The sequence below is a fragment of the Mustelus asterias genome, chromosome 8, assembly GCF_964213995.1.
Source record: "Mustelus asterias chromosome 8, sMusAst1.hap1.1, whole genome shotgun sequence".
In the NCBI taxonomy this organism is placed as follows: Eukaryota; Metazoa; Chordata; class Chondrichthyes; order Carcharhiniformes; family Triakidae; genus Mustelus; species Mustelus asterias.
In genome coordinates, this window is record NC_135808.1 from 90,187,939 (window position 1) to 90,205,190 (window position 17,252).

The window sequence follows — 17,252 nt, forward strand, 5'->3', positions numbered from 1 at the left end:
GAGGGAGGCACAAAGGCCATCCATGGAATACTATTGCCCCCCCCCCCCCATGCCTCCAACCGATGATGAACCCAGCAGAGATTTTTAAGAATCTGCCTCATGTCCTGAAACACACGCATCACATTTATCTTGTATATATTGCTTTGGGAATCTAATCTTGCCCAAAATTAGGTAGCAATGATGTGGAGATGCCGGCGTTGGATTGGGGTAAGCACAGTAAGAAGTCTCACAACACCAGGTTAAAATCCAACAGGTTTATTTGATAGCACAAGCTTTCGGAGCACTGCCCCTTCATCAGGTGAGTGGGAGTTGTGTTCATAAACAGAGCATATTATGACACAAACTCAATTTACAATAAAATGGTTGGAATGCGAGTCTTTACAGGTAATCAGGTCTTGAAAGTACAAACAATGTGAGTGGAGAGAGGGTTAAGCACAGGTTAAATATGTGTGTATTGTCTCCAGCCAGGACAGTTAGTGAGATTTTGCAAGCCCGCCAAGTTGTGGGGATTACAAATAATGTGACATGAACCCAAGATCCTGGTTGAGGCCATCCTCGTGTGCAGAACGTGGCTATCAGTTTCTGCTCAGCGATTCTGCGTTGTGTGTCGTGAAGGCCACCTTGGAGAACACTTACCCGAAGATCAGAGGCTGAATGCCCGTGACTGCTGAAGTGTTCCCTGACAGGAAGAGAACACTCCTGTCTGGTGATTGTCGAGCGGTGTTCATTCATCCGTTGTCGTAGTGTCTACATGGTCTCGCCAATGTACCATGCCTCGGGACATCCTTTCCTGCAGAGTATCAGGTAGACGACATTGGCTGAGTTGCAAGAATATGTACCGTGTAGATGGTGTTCTCACGTGAGATGATGGCATCCGTGTCGATGATCAGGCATGTCTTGCAGAGGTTACTGTGGCAGGGTTGTGTGGTGTGGTGGTCACTGTTCTCCTGAAGGCTTCTTAACAAAATTAGGTATGCAGGGGACAGGATGTCCTCTGCCCACACCCGTTTAATGTTGTCCAGGCAGTATTCATCTGTTTGCACACCTGTTTAGGAGAGTAGGTGATGCAGATATCACGGACAGAATTTCTTGAAGGGGAAGTGGACTCTGGCAGCAGATTCTCTGGTGCAGACAGTTGACAGGCAAAGGAAGATCTTGTTGAGCAATGCAACGTATAATTGATTTGTTTGCCTTTCACCGCTCAAAACAATTTTCTGTCAATGTATTTGGATGCACGCAGGAATGTTTCCAAATAGATAAGTGCACACCCTCAGATCCTGCACGTATATCCTGATTAGTTCAAAGTTCAATAAAAATATAACCAACATGGCAATTCTAACAAAGCTTCCTAACCTTTGAGACTAATTTGTGAATTGTTTTATGGAATTTGATTACAGTTGAAAACAGTTCCATCCATTCTCAGTTACCCATCCCCTTGCAAGTTGCCCTCATCGTGCTAACCAGTAATTAATAAAAAGTATATATAAAGGAAAAGATTAGCTAATATGACATTTGGTCCCTTAGAAAGTGAGACTGGGGAATTGATAATGGGGGAAAACGGAAATTGCAGAATTTGAACAAGTATTTTGTATCCATCTTCACAATAGAAAACACAACAAGCATCTCAAGAATAATAGAAAACTAAGAGGCAAAAGGGAAGGAGGAACTTAAAACAATCGCGATCACTAGAGAACACGTAATCGGAAAACTAATGGAACTTAAGACTGACAAGCCTCCCGGACCCGATGGCCTGAATCCCAGAATCTTGAAGTGGCTGCAGAGATGGTGGATGCATTGGTTGGAATCTTGCAAAGTTCCCTTGATTCTCTAGATTGCCAGTGGATGGGAAAACCACAAATGTAAACCTCTGTTCAAGAAAGGAGAGAGAATGAAAGCAGGAAGTTATAGACTAGTTAGCCTACTGACTTATTGGGAAAATGTTAGCATCCATTATTAAAGAGGTAGTAACGTGACATTTAGAAAATTATTATACTATCAGGCAGAGTTAACGTGGGTTCTGTGGAAGCAAAATTGATTTTGACAAATTTCTTAGAGTTTTTAGTGATGTAATAAGCAGATTGGATAAAGGGGAAACCACTTGATGTATCATAGTTGAATTTCTTAAAGGTCACAAGATAACAGCTTATGTTAACGTGCAGAGAGGACTGGCTAACTAACAGGCACAGTAAGAAGTCTCACAACACCAGGTTAAAGTCCAACAGGTTTATTTGGTAGCAAATACCATAAGCTTTCGGAGCAATGCTCCTTCGTCAGATGGAGTGGTCTGGAGTATCCATTCCCTAATTTCTGCTATCCTGGGTAGCTGCTTTTATTCCCACCCTGTTTTGAAGCCAGTTGTTACTCAAAGAATAATACAGCACAGGAACAGGCCCTTCGGCCCTCTAAGCCTGCACCGATCATGTGTTCCTAACTAGACCATCCGTTTGTATCCCTCTATTCCCAGTCTGTTCATGTGGCTATCTAGATAAGTCTTAAATGATCCTAGCGTGTGTGCCTCAACCACCTTGCTTGGTAGTGCATTCCAGGCCCCCACCACCCTCTGTGTAAAAAACATCCCCCGCATATCTGTATTGAACCTTGTTCCCCTTACCTTGAACTTGTGACCCCTTGTGTTTGTCGTTTCTGACCTGGGAAAAAGCTTCCAACTGTTCACCCTATCTATGCCCTTCATAATTTTATAAACTTCTATTAGGTCGCCCCTCAACCTCCGTCTTTCCAGGGAGAACAACCCTAGTTTACTCAATCTCACCTCATAGCTAATACCCTCCATACCAGGCAACATCCTGGTAAACCTTTTCTGCACTCTCTCCAAAGCCTCCACGTCCTTCTGGTAGTGTGGCGACCAGAACTGGATGCAGTATTCCAAATGCGGCCTAACCAACCTTCTATACAGCTGCAACATCATATGCCAACTTTTATACTCTATGCCCCATCCGATAAAGGCAAGCATGCCACATGCCTTCTTCACCACCTTTTCCACCTGTGCTGCCACCTTTAAGGATCTGTGGACTTGCACATCCAGATCCCTCTGTGTGTCTATACTCCTGATGGTTCTGCCATTTATTGTATAGCTCCCCCCTGCATTAGATCTACCAAAATGCATCACTTCGCATGTGTCTGGATTAAATTCCATCTGTCATTTCTCCACCCAGTTTTCCAGCCTATCTATATCCTGCTGTATTCTCTGACAATGTTCATCACTATCCGTAACTCCAGCAATCTTTGTGTCGTCCGCAAACTTACTAATCAGACCAGCTACATCTTCTTCCAAATCATTTATATATATCACAAACAGCAGAGGTCCCAGTACAGAGCCCTCCAATCAGAAAAAGACCCCTCCACTGCTACCCTCTGTCTTCTATGGCCAACACAGTAAGAAGTTTAACAACCCCAGGTTAAAGTCCAACAGGTTTATTTGGTAGCAAAAGCCACAAGCTTTCGGAGCCTTAAGCTCCTTCCTGGTGTTGTTAAACTTCTTACTGTGTTTACCCCAGTCCAATGCCGGCCTCTCCACTTCTATGGCCAAGCCAGTTCTGTACCCATCTAGCTAGTTCACCTTTGATCCCGTGAGATTTAACCTTTTGCACCAGCCTGCCATGAGGGACCTTGTCAAATGCTTTACTAAAATCCATGTAGACGACATCCACAGCCCTTCCCTCATCAATCATTTTTGTCACCTCCTCAAAAAACTCAACCAAATTTGTGAGGCATGACCTCCCTCGTACAAAACCATGGTGTCTATTACTAATGAGACTATTCAGTTCTAAATGTGTATAGATCCTATCTCTAAGAATCTTCTCCAACAATTTTCCTACCACGGACGTCAAGCTCACTGGCCTATAATTACCCGTGTTATCCTTGCTACCCTTCTTAAACAACAGGACCACACTTGCTATCCTCCAATCCTCTGGGACCTCACCTGTGTCCAATGAAGAAACAATGATTTCTGTTAGAGACCCAGCAATTTCATCTCTTGTCTCTCTCAGTACTCGTTCTGCCACTTGTCACTGACTCAACATGCAATGACTCCAGTTATTCAAGGCCATTTGGAAGTCATTATTTGCAAGGTAAATTATGTTCCTCAAGTGAAGTGCAATTTTAGTTTTAAAGAATTATAGATGTTAACTAGTAACCTTTCAAGCCATGTGTTGATATGTCAGCACTCTATAACAAAAATGGCTTTTTTCAGTGGTATTGAAATTTATCAATGTCACCCAATCAGATCATTTGGAACAGACGTGTAATTTGGATGATAATTTATTCACTTGTTGTGCACAGACCACAGGCGGAAATAAATACAATGTTGGCTTCTGAGAATTCTGGTTCTAGGTGTGTTTATTTAGTATTTGTTCCCAAATTATATATCCTAAATAATCTGCTAATTGCAACTTCCAAACACACTTCCATTGTCTCCAGAAGGAACTTTCTGGCACATACCTGACCAGTAGCGGCTGCTCTTTTGAGATATTTTGAGTTATTCCTGGTGTGAACGCATTTACTGACTTTGATAATTAAATATTATGCTGAGTCAGCTCCAAAATGTCAGGAACTGCACTACAGCAGCTGTCAGAGAGAAAAACATTGGTCTGAATTCTCCGACCTCCCATCAGCAGGCTTCTTGGCAGTGAGAGGCAGGGTGTCGTTCGTTAGATCCTGCCACTGACAATGGGATTTCTCATTGTAGCCACTCCATGCCGCCAGGAAACCCACGGTGGGATTTTGCTGCCAGTGGGACCAGAGAATCCACCACTAGTGAACAGCCGGAGAATTGAAGCCATTATGTATGTGGGCATGTGCTATAGAACATAATTCTCATGCCTACAACACCTCACCCACCCCAGCTTTCTAAATTGTCACTGCCACTATCCTTGCTTCTGGGTACCACAATAAAAGTATAGATTGTTGGTTAAATATCTTTTCCCAAAGGTAGGGAAGTCTAAAACTAGAGGGCATAGGTTTAAGGTGAGAGGGGAGAGATACAAAAGAGTCCAGAGGGGCAATTTTCTCACACAGAGGGTGGTGAGTGTCTGGAGCAAGCTGCCAGCGGGAGTAGTAGAGCCAGGTACAATTTTGTCTTTTAAAAAGCATTTAGACAGTTACATGGGTAATATGGGTATAGAGGGATGTGGGCCAAATACGAGCAACTGGGACTAGTTTAATGGTAAAAACTGGGCGGCATGGATAAGTTGGGCCGAAGGGCCTATTTCCATGCTGTAAACCTCTATGACTCTAAGTACTCCTAAATAAAACATTTACAGCTCTGTGTGGAATGGGGTTCATTAGATAGCTCAATCAAAGAGCTGGCACAGGCATGGTGGGCTAATTGGCCTCCTTCCACACTTTGCCATCTACAATTTGATGTGACATAGACCCCTTGCAGGTCAAACTTAAAAGTAAGATGAGCCGGTAGTTATATTGATAGGTCTGGTTCTTTCTGTTCAGTTAGCGCTGAAATCAGAGTGCTGCTGAATTTAGAGTATTGGTTAGAATTTTGGTGTGGTGAGAGAGAATTGGGTTTTGGAAACACCTGATGTAAAGTAATTCCATAACCTGCCATCAGATGGCACAATCTAAACTCTGCAGGCAAGTAGAAAGGAAGAAAACATTTGAATTTGTTAGTATTTGATGGCTGTGGTGTGGCTATGAAGACAGTCGTTGGGAATTTCTGTGCGTGATTGTGGTCAGTGGTGAGATCGGAGAATCTCATGAGAATCCCCTAAGTGCATTTGCTGTAGACATAGCCCAGAAATCAATTGGCCCCTCCCCTTGCCAATAGCAGGTTGCTATTCTCACCATCAAATGTCGGGAACTTAATCTGAATGTATTTGAATCTCATTATTGTGGCCAAATTCATCTGAAATGTATGTTCAACATGTCAATAGTCTGCTCTCCCCCTCCCCACTTCTTCCCTCACTCCTAGTGCCTGGTGTGTTGGAGCGAGATAAACTGGGAGAGTTTGTTTCTCTGCTCATAAGCTTGAAAATAAACCTGAATAAGGTAAAGACTAGTATTGGATTCATTCTTCTATAATATGCATTCAGCGGAGTTTTAATAGGGTGCACTTTCCAATGAGGGACAAATGGTCATTGTAGCACAATAAAATCTAGCCTCAGGATGGAATGCAAGAATGCGTCCTATGTAGTTGAGTGTTCCTAACATGCTTCAATCATACTGTGATCTCTATTTGCTAAAGCAGAGGGTGCCCCTTTGCTTGGCCCAAATGTGCAGTATGATTTCTTTCATTGCTTGGCTGACTGTCTGTGTGGAGTCTGCACGTTCTCCCCATGTCTGCTTGGGTTTCCTCCGGGCGCTCCAGTTTCCTCCAATAGTCGGAAAGACATGTGGGTTAGGTTGATTGACCATGGTACATTGCCCCTTACTGTCAGGGGGGTTAGTGGGGTAAATACATGGGGTTACAGGGATAGGGCCTGGGTGGGATTGTTGTCAGTGCAGGCTCAATGGGGCGAGTGGCCTCCTTCTGCACTGTAGAGATTCTATGATTCTATAGCTTATTTTTGTCCTGCATCATTGGATTGGTTTGCAGTATGGTCATGCTCAGGGTTTATATGAGACCAGCTTCCAACCCCACTCTGCCCCTGTCACCACTGAACATCCTCCCATCATGCTGGAAGAGTGTAATGTGCTGATCACTCTGATCACTCCTTTCCTCCACCTCTAATCCTGGATCCCATCGTGATTTTCAGAGTTAACATCCCCGCCCACCCCTGAACCATTTGATGTTAATGTCCTCATGCCCCATGTCAGCCTCGCCCCTCCCTATCTTGAAGCCCTATGCACAGTGATGCACCAAGCCCCACCCTACCTTTCTCTATGTCTTATGATTGGAAGACTTGAACTGCCTCTCAGAATAGTGTAAATCCTCTTAAGTTCTCAAGCAATATTCTTCAGCTGATAATTAATCACTTTAGAGTTTCTCCATATATCAATAGCATTCTTGAGAGCAAGTTTATCTTCTCAGCCAATGTGCTCTCATGGCAGGATCTCTTGTTTCTAAGACAACTCTATCTCTGATCAGATATCCTTCAGTTGCTCAAACTCCCAAGGTTCATCAAGACATCACGATACAGCCATATACTGATCAATATTCTTCCCGTCTTCCTGAGCTCTAGTGTTGAACAGATAGGGCAGAATTTTACAAGAATGATTCTAAGTATCCAGCTAGCATGAAAATGGGACAGTTGCAGATCCGTTTTTTGGGTGAGTTTTTACGTCCAATCTTGTGCACATAGTGCATGAAAAAAATCAGCTTGACCATTTCTAGCTGCTACAGGCAGTGGGTGGGATTTGATTCATCAGCCAGTTTGCAGAGGGAGCTATTGCACATGCGCAGACCTCTGTGTCTGCACAAGCACAATAGCAACTGCAGAGGGAACTACTGCGCATGTGCGGACCTCTGATACTGCACATTGTAGAAAGATAGAAAAGAAAAGGGATACTATAAGATTGACAGACTCTGCTAGGGTTTTTGTTTGATCAACTTAGATGTAGAATTCATTTTAAATCAATGGGGGATAAGTTTGTTAGTAATTGTAATGAGGTGTTTTAAATACTTTGTAGTTTTAAAGGTACATGTAATACCTTTAATTAGTCCATACATATAAATATATCTTCTACACATTTTTAGAAATTAAACAAAGAAACTTTGATGCGCAGTTAAAGAGTGCCCCTTTGATACCAAACATATGTTAGATATGTTATTTTAAAGCACCCAACTGTTGGAATCACAAGGCCATAAAGGAGACTTAATTGCCTCACCAGACACCTTATCAGAAACAACTGATACAAGAGTGAGTTTTAATGAAGCTGCCTTTGCAGTTTCTAATCAAAACAGAGTCAGAAAGATATTGATGTCTTAGCGAACGAAAGAGTTATGGTAGGGGATTTAGTGGGAACTGACAAGAACTAATGGTAACATGATGATACCCCTTTTAATTGTAGATAGTGATAAAAAGCTCAGTCATTGAATTGATAAACAATATATACATGTATTTCATTATGTTGGCAATAAACAAAGCTTATCAGGGCTATAAATGGGAAATATCCTGATGGCAAGATGAGTTGGCCACATTCCTTAGAGATTCAGTTAACTTCACTGACAAAGCCATAAAATATTAATGGCTTTTGTAGGCCCCCTTTATCAATTAAAGAATGCCCATGTGAGACTGTTTTAGTAAAGATGCTTTGTGAGGCTGCTATCAAAAATAGAGACATGATGTCTGACTAAGGGACTAGAGGACAGGCTTAGGGATGATATATTGGGGTATCCCACGAGGTATCATGATCTCATAGATCAGGGTGGTTCAGTATTTTTTCTATTGGATCAATACGTAAAGTACGTCATTTGTAACACTTTTGATTGGATTGTGTCCAACTGACTGTGAGCTGCAGAATTGTATAAACCAGAATGATTTTCTTTATCCGGGGGAGTGGTATCTCTGATCCATTGCATCGAGAAACTACCCCCCTTGCTAGCAAGTAAAATAAAGACAATCTGTCGGTTAAGTATCTTGTGTTAATGTGTGTTTGTGTTAAAGTCAAACTCGGAGACGGGATTTCGACAACGTGCGCAATAGCAACAGCAGAGGTCTGACAGAGAGAGAGCTGTCAGGTCTCTGCTGTTGCAGCCAGCCTCAACCAATTACCCGCTCCGCCCTGCAATCACAGAGGCCTGTGGCCAATCGCGAGCCCCACGCCACATGGAAATGTAGTTCCCGCCGTACCCCCAGCCACCCAGATGGATCACGCACCCGAGAGTGGCAGTGCCCCCCCCCCCCTCCTCACCCCAATGGGCTTCCCCTGCCTGGTTCACTCCCTCCAAGCCCTGCCCCATAAGCCCTGCCCCCTTCAAGGCCCACTCCATAAGCCCTGCCCCTGGCACTGCCTGGTGAGCAGTGCCAAGATGGCTGGTGGGCATTGCCAAGGTGCCAGACTGCCCAAGGGGGCACCCCCTTGCCCTTGGCCTCACCAGGGGGCCTCAATGGTCTCTGGTTCTACTGGCAAGGCCAATATGACTGTTCTCCGTTCGTGGGGAACAGGTGTATTCCTCGCTGGAGAGGATCTTTCCTGGCAAGACCGCAAAGTCAAGTGAGCCCAGACGATTGAGCAACGGGTTAGCTAATCACATGTAAATCAATATTAAAATATATTTAAATAATTTATTCAGCCTCTCGCAGGAAATGGGCAAGAGGCTGATTGCACTGGAAATCCAGCTCCTGTAAGATCACGAGAGCTGAGAAATCAGGCGTGATTCTGATTTCTCGGCTCTCACGTGGTTTTACCGGCTCGTTCCGCCCATTGATCGGCGGAGCGAACCGGTAAAATTCCGCCAAAGTATTCATAAATAACATTAGTATAGGATTCAAAATGGGTTTCAAGGCCTGAAAAATTTCACAAGACTGGCTACTCCTCAGTGAGGTCTCGGACGCAATGCATCTTGTAGCACTCTTCCCCAACCCTAACAGAGTTGCTAAAAGTAAAGTTAAAGTTTATTTATTTACTAGTCACAAGTAGGCTCTGCATTAACACTGCAATTAAGTTACTGTGAAAATTCCCTAATCGCCACACTCCGGCGCCTGTTCGGGTACACTGAGAGAGAGTTTAGCATAGCCAATGCACCTAACTAGCACATCTTTTGGACTGTGGGAGGAAACTAGACACCCAGAGGAAACCCGCACAGACATGGGGAGAACGTGCAAATTCCACACAGATAATGACCCAAGCCGGGAATTGAACCCGGGTTGCTGGCACTGTGAGGCAGCAGTGCTAACCACTGTGCCACTGTGCCACCCCATAATTAAATCAAATGCATCCTGGTTGTCTTTCATGAACTCAAAGCCATCACTGACATGCAGTTTCAGCTTGGGGCTTGAGAAACCCACTGCCATACCAGGAAGGTATCATTTAGAAACCTTTATTACATCCTCATTGATTTCACACTGTGCTACAGATTCTTTGGGTTTCTTGTTAGACTCTGGCAATTTCATATTTCTGCCATCAAGACTGGAAGTATTTCCAATTAATTTTCAAATCTCCCTTCCTCCTTATTGGAGCCAGTACTGGAATACTCTAAGTTATACTGACTCACCCAGCCGTTGATGCCCTGTACAAATTTACAGATTGAAGCTTTAGTTATTCTCTGCTGTTACTTAAAGCAGCTGTCCCTCTTCCAGCTATCAAAATCCACTCAATTTCACTGCACACTCCTGATACTATGTTCCATGTGGAGGATGAAATGGCTTTTTACCCAAAATCTTTGTTTTATCCAGAGGACCTCAGGCTACGTGAAAGAACAAAGAAAATTACAGCACAGGAACAGGCCCTTTGACCCTCCAAGCCTGCACCAACCATGCTGCCTGACTTAACAAAAACCCACTACCCTTCCAGGGACCATATCCCTCCATTCCCATCCTATTCATGTGTTTGTCAAGATGCCCCTAACTATGGCAAGCTACAGTACACACAAAAGGCAGCAGTGCAGAAATGCATTTCTCCAAACAGGTCTTCAGAGAGTCTCCAACTTGAGATGCCTTTGTGGCTTCCACAGCTACAGCGGCAATGCACACACCTCACATGATGGAGCTTCCCAGAGCCTGAGACGCTCCCATAGAATCAGGGAATCCCTCCTGTGTAGAAGAGGTCATTCGGCCCATCAAGTCTGTACCAACTCTTTGAAAGAGTATCTTACCCAGGCCCTCCCCCACCCTATCCCTGTAACCCCACACATTTCCCATGGCTAATCCATCTGACCTGCACATCTTGGGACACCTAAGGGGCAATTCAGCATGGCTATTCCACCTAACCTGCACATCTTTGGACTGTGGGGGGGAACCAGAGCAACGCGGGGAGAATGTACAAACTCCACATAGTCACCCAAGGCCAGAATTGAACCTACGTCCCTGGAGCTGTGAGGTAACAGTGCTAATCACTGTGCCACCATGATGCCCATTAGTCCTCCCAGCTGTGGACCCTGCCGGCTGTTCTTAGAGGGCAGCTGTTCCACCTGCTTCCACCTCCTCCAGGGTCCAGCAGGGACGAACTCTGTGCTCTTGACCTGGGATTCAGCCTGCCTTTTGTGTGGGACACACTGGAACTAAAAGTTAACCCTGTGACTTAACTGGGGACTAAAGTAGTATTATGTGCTCGAGTGTAATTACCCACTCTCCACCCCTGCTTTACCCGCAGACAAGATTTGGTTTTGGCGGCTGATGGTACAGGACTCCGTATCACAAAATGACTCAGAGCTGGCAGATGAATTGCTGTCAGTTTCTGGTTGGGAATCGGGGAGGGAATCTGGCTTTAAGAGTGCGAGCACGTACAGCCCGGGCTGTCAGATTTACTGACGCTGGGGGCGCGGCTGCAAACAAAGTCAAATATAATGTCAGTGTGCGAGCTGGAAGATCAGATTATTTGTCAGGCTCTGGTCTCGTGCGTTTGATCCGCTCTCCAAATGGCTATTGTAGAAGCACTGAGGACTCTGTGCTTCCCAGTCGAGCTGTGCCGGCTCTTTCACTTGATCGCCGTGTTTTGTTTAGTGTTGGTCCTGGTCAAAGCGGCGAAGCTTTTCCGCAGGAGATGGGAGATGTTGGGAGCCATGAAACCCTTCCCGGGACCACCAGCCCACTGGCTGTTTGGACACGTACTGGAGGTTGGTAATCATGACCATCCAAAGCATTTAAGTCTCTTTTTCTCACTGATTAGGACAGGATAAATGGCTGTGTATCCGGTACGTGTAGGTGTAGTTGCCTTGACTGCAGTTAAATGCTTAAACACTACACAGTAGTAACAGGTATTATAGAAATAAGCGCCAGAGCAGAAAGGACAGGCATTTGGCACAACTCCGAGAATAATAGATACAAATCAGCAATCTGCATGAATATCTTCACTGCTTTAGAAACAATGGTGAGTTTTCACCTGAATTCACTCCCCCGTGTCTAGCTGTATCATGATTATCAATCTAGATAATCATGATACTCGCTTGGAGTATTATCACAGCACCAACTGATTTCAAAGGATAGTCCCGCAAGGAGTGATGACAAGTTAGTTTAACTAAATGAGTGGCTGGATTGTGTCAAAAGTCCAATTCTTCTTTTATTCGCTTGGCAGAGATAACTGATGTTGGGATAAGATTCCCCCAGCACATTGATAACTCAGCCTGTTCTTGGCGAGGAATGGTGGATGTCATATAACTTTCCCTAATGCATGCGCCCCTCTGCGGGGGCCCGAATCAGGCGAGGAATAGTGGCTGACTACTTCCCTCCCTTCCCCGAAGTTAATTGTGACCCTCATCAGTGTGTAGGCCATGTATTGAGCCGAGTTCATTCTTGGCACCCATAGCTCACGCTGCCAGAAATGGCATCGCGGAAGTAGCTTTCATTTGCTTCTCGTTTACAGCTTCGTCCTCTCCACTCCTGCAAACAGGTGATAGTTTGGGGGTACAGGTTATCCATAAAGGCCCTGCCTTCCCAACCTTACCCCTCGCCTGAGGTGTGGTGATCCTCAGGTTAAATCACCACCGGTCAGTTCTCCCCCTCAAAGGGGTGAGCAGCCTGCTTGTCATCTGGGACTATGGCAACTTTACCTTTGTACAACCACAGTGCCAGCTATCCTCCAATGCATCATCCAAGTGACCATGCTCAAAGTTTTTTTATGAATGATTCTCCATTCTTAAAGTTACAAAGCCAATTCACAGAGTGAACAAAGCAAGTGTTCAATCCATCTCTTTGCTTGCTCCAAAAAACAATTCAAATTGAATCTAATTCATCGTCCCCAGAAGAAAGACATAGAAGATCCAAGCTAGGAAGAAAAGGCCTTGTGTCAAGTATTGGTCTTGATGTGACACTTGATCTTAACCTTTTTATTTTGCAAAAACATACTTTATTCATAAAATATCTGAAAATAAAATTTCAAAATGGCCATCACACAAAGGGCAATAATATTCAGATTCTCTACATAGATTAAGTTGCACTCTGAAGTACTTCAATACAGTCAAAGGGACATTACAGACATTGCAAAATGGTCATTACAAATGGTGCAAAGGTATTTAAGATGTCTGCCTAGAGCAAGATGCACTCTGAGGTGCTTCCATACAATTATGATACTCATGAAATTCACTGTTTACATTCATTGTGAGTCATACAGCCCAAAGGGGTTCTATGGTTGAAAAGTCTTAAACAGCAAAAGGCTGAAAAGTTTTATTTTCAATTTTTATTCAATCAAATCCAAATTCCAGTTGAATCCAATTCATGGACCCCACAAGGGAGTCAAACAGGATCCAAGTTGACAAGATAAGGCATTTCACCCCACCTTGGACTTGATCTGATGCTTCATCTTAGCCAAAATGCCGAGATGGTTTTGAAAAATTGCACCAGGCAAAGCCTCGGTTAAACTTTGGCTACCTTGATCATTGACTCTACCCTAGCCTGGGAGATCCCCAGCATGATTATGGTTTCACCCTTGCCAGGTGTCAGCACACCCAAAGTGCAATGGGCTAGCCTCGTCCTGGGTGAATCACCTGTATGAACATAGTTTGCATGACACAGTATTGTATATCATCACAGACATTCATTTGTATATTTTCTTGTCCTTTTGCATCACCTCTCACTGACTTAAAGGGTGGCACAGTGGTTAGCACTGCTGCCTCACAGCACCAGAGACCCGAGTTCAATTCCAACCTTGGGTGTCTGTCTGTGTGGAGTTTACAAATTCTCCCTGTGTGTGTGGGTTTCCTTTGGATGCTCCGGTTTCCTCCCACACTCCAAAGATGTGTGGGTTAGGTTGATTGACTATGCTAAATTGACCATTAGTGTCAGGGTAAATCAGTGGGGTGATAGGGCCTGGGTGGGATTGTTGTCGATGCAGGCTTGATGGGCTGAATGGCCTCCCTCTGCACTGTAGGGATTCCATGACTTGAAGAAGACAAAGCTATCATTTCTTTTAATAATTATTCCAGTTATTTATAAGGTGAGCCCCAGAATGAACCATTATAGTTTGATCATGCAATCCAATCTTCAAAAAGCATACCAACAGGTTGTTAAAAGCAAATTACTGCGGATGCTGGAATCTGAAACCAAAAAGTTGTTAATTTCATCAGCAAATTTCAAAAATGCTGCAAAGCCATTGGTCACAAAAAATTTGATTATAAAGGATAAACACATCCTTCAGCTCATGTTCTTTTTTGTTTGTACCTCTCACATAGTAATCACAGAAACATTTTGAAGTCCCAAAAATTTACTAGTGGCAAGTGAATTAAGGCATGTACCTAAAATTTCTGAATCAGAAAAGAGATGCAGTTCAAATATTTTCTTTATTTGAGTATCAAATATAATTGATGTTCCAGTTTTTGCTCTGTGGTTGGAAAACACTCAACTAATCTCTTCACTGAACAGTGTGCTGTTGTGCATGACTCTTTTTGAGCTTTGCATTAGTCATAATTGTTGATAGGGTTGTTAAGAAGGCGTACGGTGTGTTAGCTTTTATTGGTAGAGGGATTGAGTTTCGGAGCCAGGAGGTCATGCTGCAACTGTACAAAACTCTGGTGCGGCCCCACTTGGAGTATTGCGTACAGTTCTGGTCGCCGCATTACAGGAAAGATGTGGAAGCGTTGGAAAGGGTGCAGAGGAGATTTACCAGAATGTTGCCTGGTATGGTGGGAAGATCGTATGAGGAAAGGCTGAGGGACTTGAGGTTGTTTTCGTTAGAGAGAAAAAGGTTAAGAGGTGACTTAATAGATGATCAGAGGATTATATAGGGTGGACAGTGAGAGCCATTTTCCTCGGATGGTGATGGCTAACACGAGGGGACATAGCTTTAAATTGAGGGGTGAGAAATATAGGACAGATGTTAGAGGTAGGTTCTTTACTCAGAGAGTAGTAAGGGCGTGGAATGCCCTGCCTGCAGCAGTAGTGGACTCGTCAACATTAAGAGCATTCAAATGGTTATTGGATAAACATATGGATGATATTTGGAATAGTGTAGATTAGAGGGGCTTTAGATGGGTTTCACTGGTCGACACAACATCGAGGGCCGAAGGGCCTGTACTGCGCTGTAATGTTCTATGTTCTATAAAGTCATAGAGTGCAGAAAAAGCCCTTCGGCCCATCTAGCCTGCCAGTCTGCATTGACAATAACTACCACTAAAGACGTGCTAATGCCACTTTCCTGTACTTGTCCTATTATCCTTGAATGTTGTGATATTTCAAGTGCTCATCCAAATATTTTTTAAAGGTGGTAAGGTTTCAGGCCTCCACTACTTTCCTAGGCAGTGCATTCCAGATTCCCATCACCCTCTGAGTGAAAAATGTTTTTCTCAAACTTCCTCTGAATCATCCGCCCCTTAGCCTAAAACTGTGCCACCTCGTGATTGACCCCTCAACAAGGGGAACAGCTGTCCCATACTCACCCTGTTCATACTCCTTGCTATCTTATATACCTCAATAACCCCCCCCCCCCCCCCCCCCCCCTCCCCGGGCCTTCTCTGCTTTAAAGAAAACAATTTAGCCTATCTAGATTTTCCTTATAGCTCAAATGCTTCATTCCAGGCAACATCCTGGTGAACTTCCTCTGTAGTCACTTGATGAAGGAGCAGCGTTCCAAAAGCTCGTGATACCAAAAAAACCTGTTGGACTTTAACCTGGTATTGTAAGACTTCTTACTGTACCTTCTTTTCACGAGGTGGTCAGAACTGCACACAGTACTCCAGCTGTGACTTAACCAATGCTCTGTACAACTCCAACATTACCCTTGCTCTTATACTCTATGCCACGATTGATAAAAGCCAGTATCCCATATGACTTCTTAACTACCCTATTCATGTGCTCTGCTGACTTCAGGGATCCAACCCATCTATATCTTCCTGTAACCTACAACCATCTTCTTCACTATTAACACCCTACCAATCTTGGTGTCGTCTGCAAACTTGCTTAACATTCTCTCCACATTTTCATCCATATAATTTATGTATATAACAAACAACAAGGGTCCCAATACTGATCCTTGTGGTACACCACTGGACACCACCCTCCAGTCACTCGAACAGCCTTCTACCATGACCCTTTGTATCCTGTTACTGAGCCAGTTTCTGATCCATCTCACCAGGTTTCCCTGAATTCCATATACATTCTCAATAGGGCTCCCATGTGGGACCTTGTCAAAAGCTTGCTAAAATCCATATAAACTACATCAACTGAACTTCCGTCCTCCACACACTTGATTGCATTTTCAAAAAATTCTAAAATATTTGTTAGACATGACCTCCCTCTGACAAAGCCATGCTGACTATCCCTAATTAACTACATTGTCCCCATTCATTACAAAGTTAAGAGGCTGTGTTTTCCTTTGGGCTCCAGAACACCAGCACTGGGGCCAAATGGGGATCTCGAGCCTGCACTTTCTGGCAACAAGACCAGCAGCACAACTTTTGGAAGGGATTTTAATGGGATACCTTTGCATTCACCGTTCTTATCAGAAAGGCAGGTAACATCCTAATGGTGCAGACCTATCAGAGGATTGGTAGCTCTGGAGCCTTGGCACCTCGACTGGGAGAGGCTGGCACTCACGAGGCAGATTGGAGGATTGTGAGGCTCCTTCAACATGGAGGCACTCTCACTGGCCAACACATATAGGTTGCACTGAAGACTCTCCAAAGTGGTAGGGATATCAGGATGAAGGGGAAACTCTCTGTGGGCCTATTCAGGTACAGGGTTGCAGCCTATTATCCCCACGACCCCACCATTTGGGGATAGAACCTCCAACAAATGGCCCTAATTGAGACCTTAATTGCCCTAATCAGCTCCCACCTATTTTTCTGATCTCCCCCCCCCAACCCCTCGCCCGTCTCTTATCCAAATTCAGCCTTGAGAACTAAAGCTTCCAATTTGTCTGTTTTAATATACTGCTGTACTTTGAACGTGATTTTGTACCCTAGCTGTAAATAAATTGCGCCGTCCAAAATCCAAAGTAGAAATGTTAAAAAAAAGATTCTCAGTTCTCTTTATATATACGAGCTGATGCAGATCCTTATTGATTGTTGGAAGAGAAATTGGCCAACATGTAGTCAGTGTTCTGTTTTTAATGGTCTGGAATTTTACAGTAACAATGACCATGAAACTGTGAGCATTCACCATCATTACCCCACTGAAACAGAGAATTCTGAAGTTTGCACATGTTTAGAATAATGTGAAAATGCAGAAATGGCTGTTAGTGATTCCACGCCT

General features: G+C 44.0%; 1 protein-coding gene across 1 annotated transcript in view; it reads left to right on the forward strand.

The window, feature by feature from the left end:
• The first annotated feature begins 11,382 nt into the window (after positions 1-11,382).
• The window catches only part of cyp4t8 (cytochrome P450, family 4, subfamily T, polypeptide 8), an 80,942-nt gene continuing 75,072 nt past the window's right edge, over positions 11,383-17,252 (forward strand). Inside the window, exon 1 of the mRNA XM_078218475.1 lies at positions 11,383-11,686. Coding sequence (XP_078074601.1) covers positions 11,489-11,686 — 198 coding nt within the window. The 5' untranslated portion in view covers positions 11,383-11,488. The remainder of the gene's footprint in view (positions 11,687-17,252) is intronic.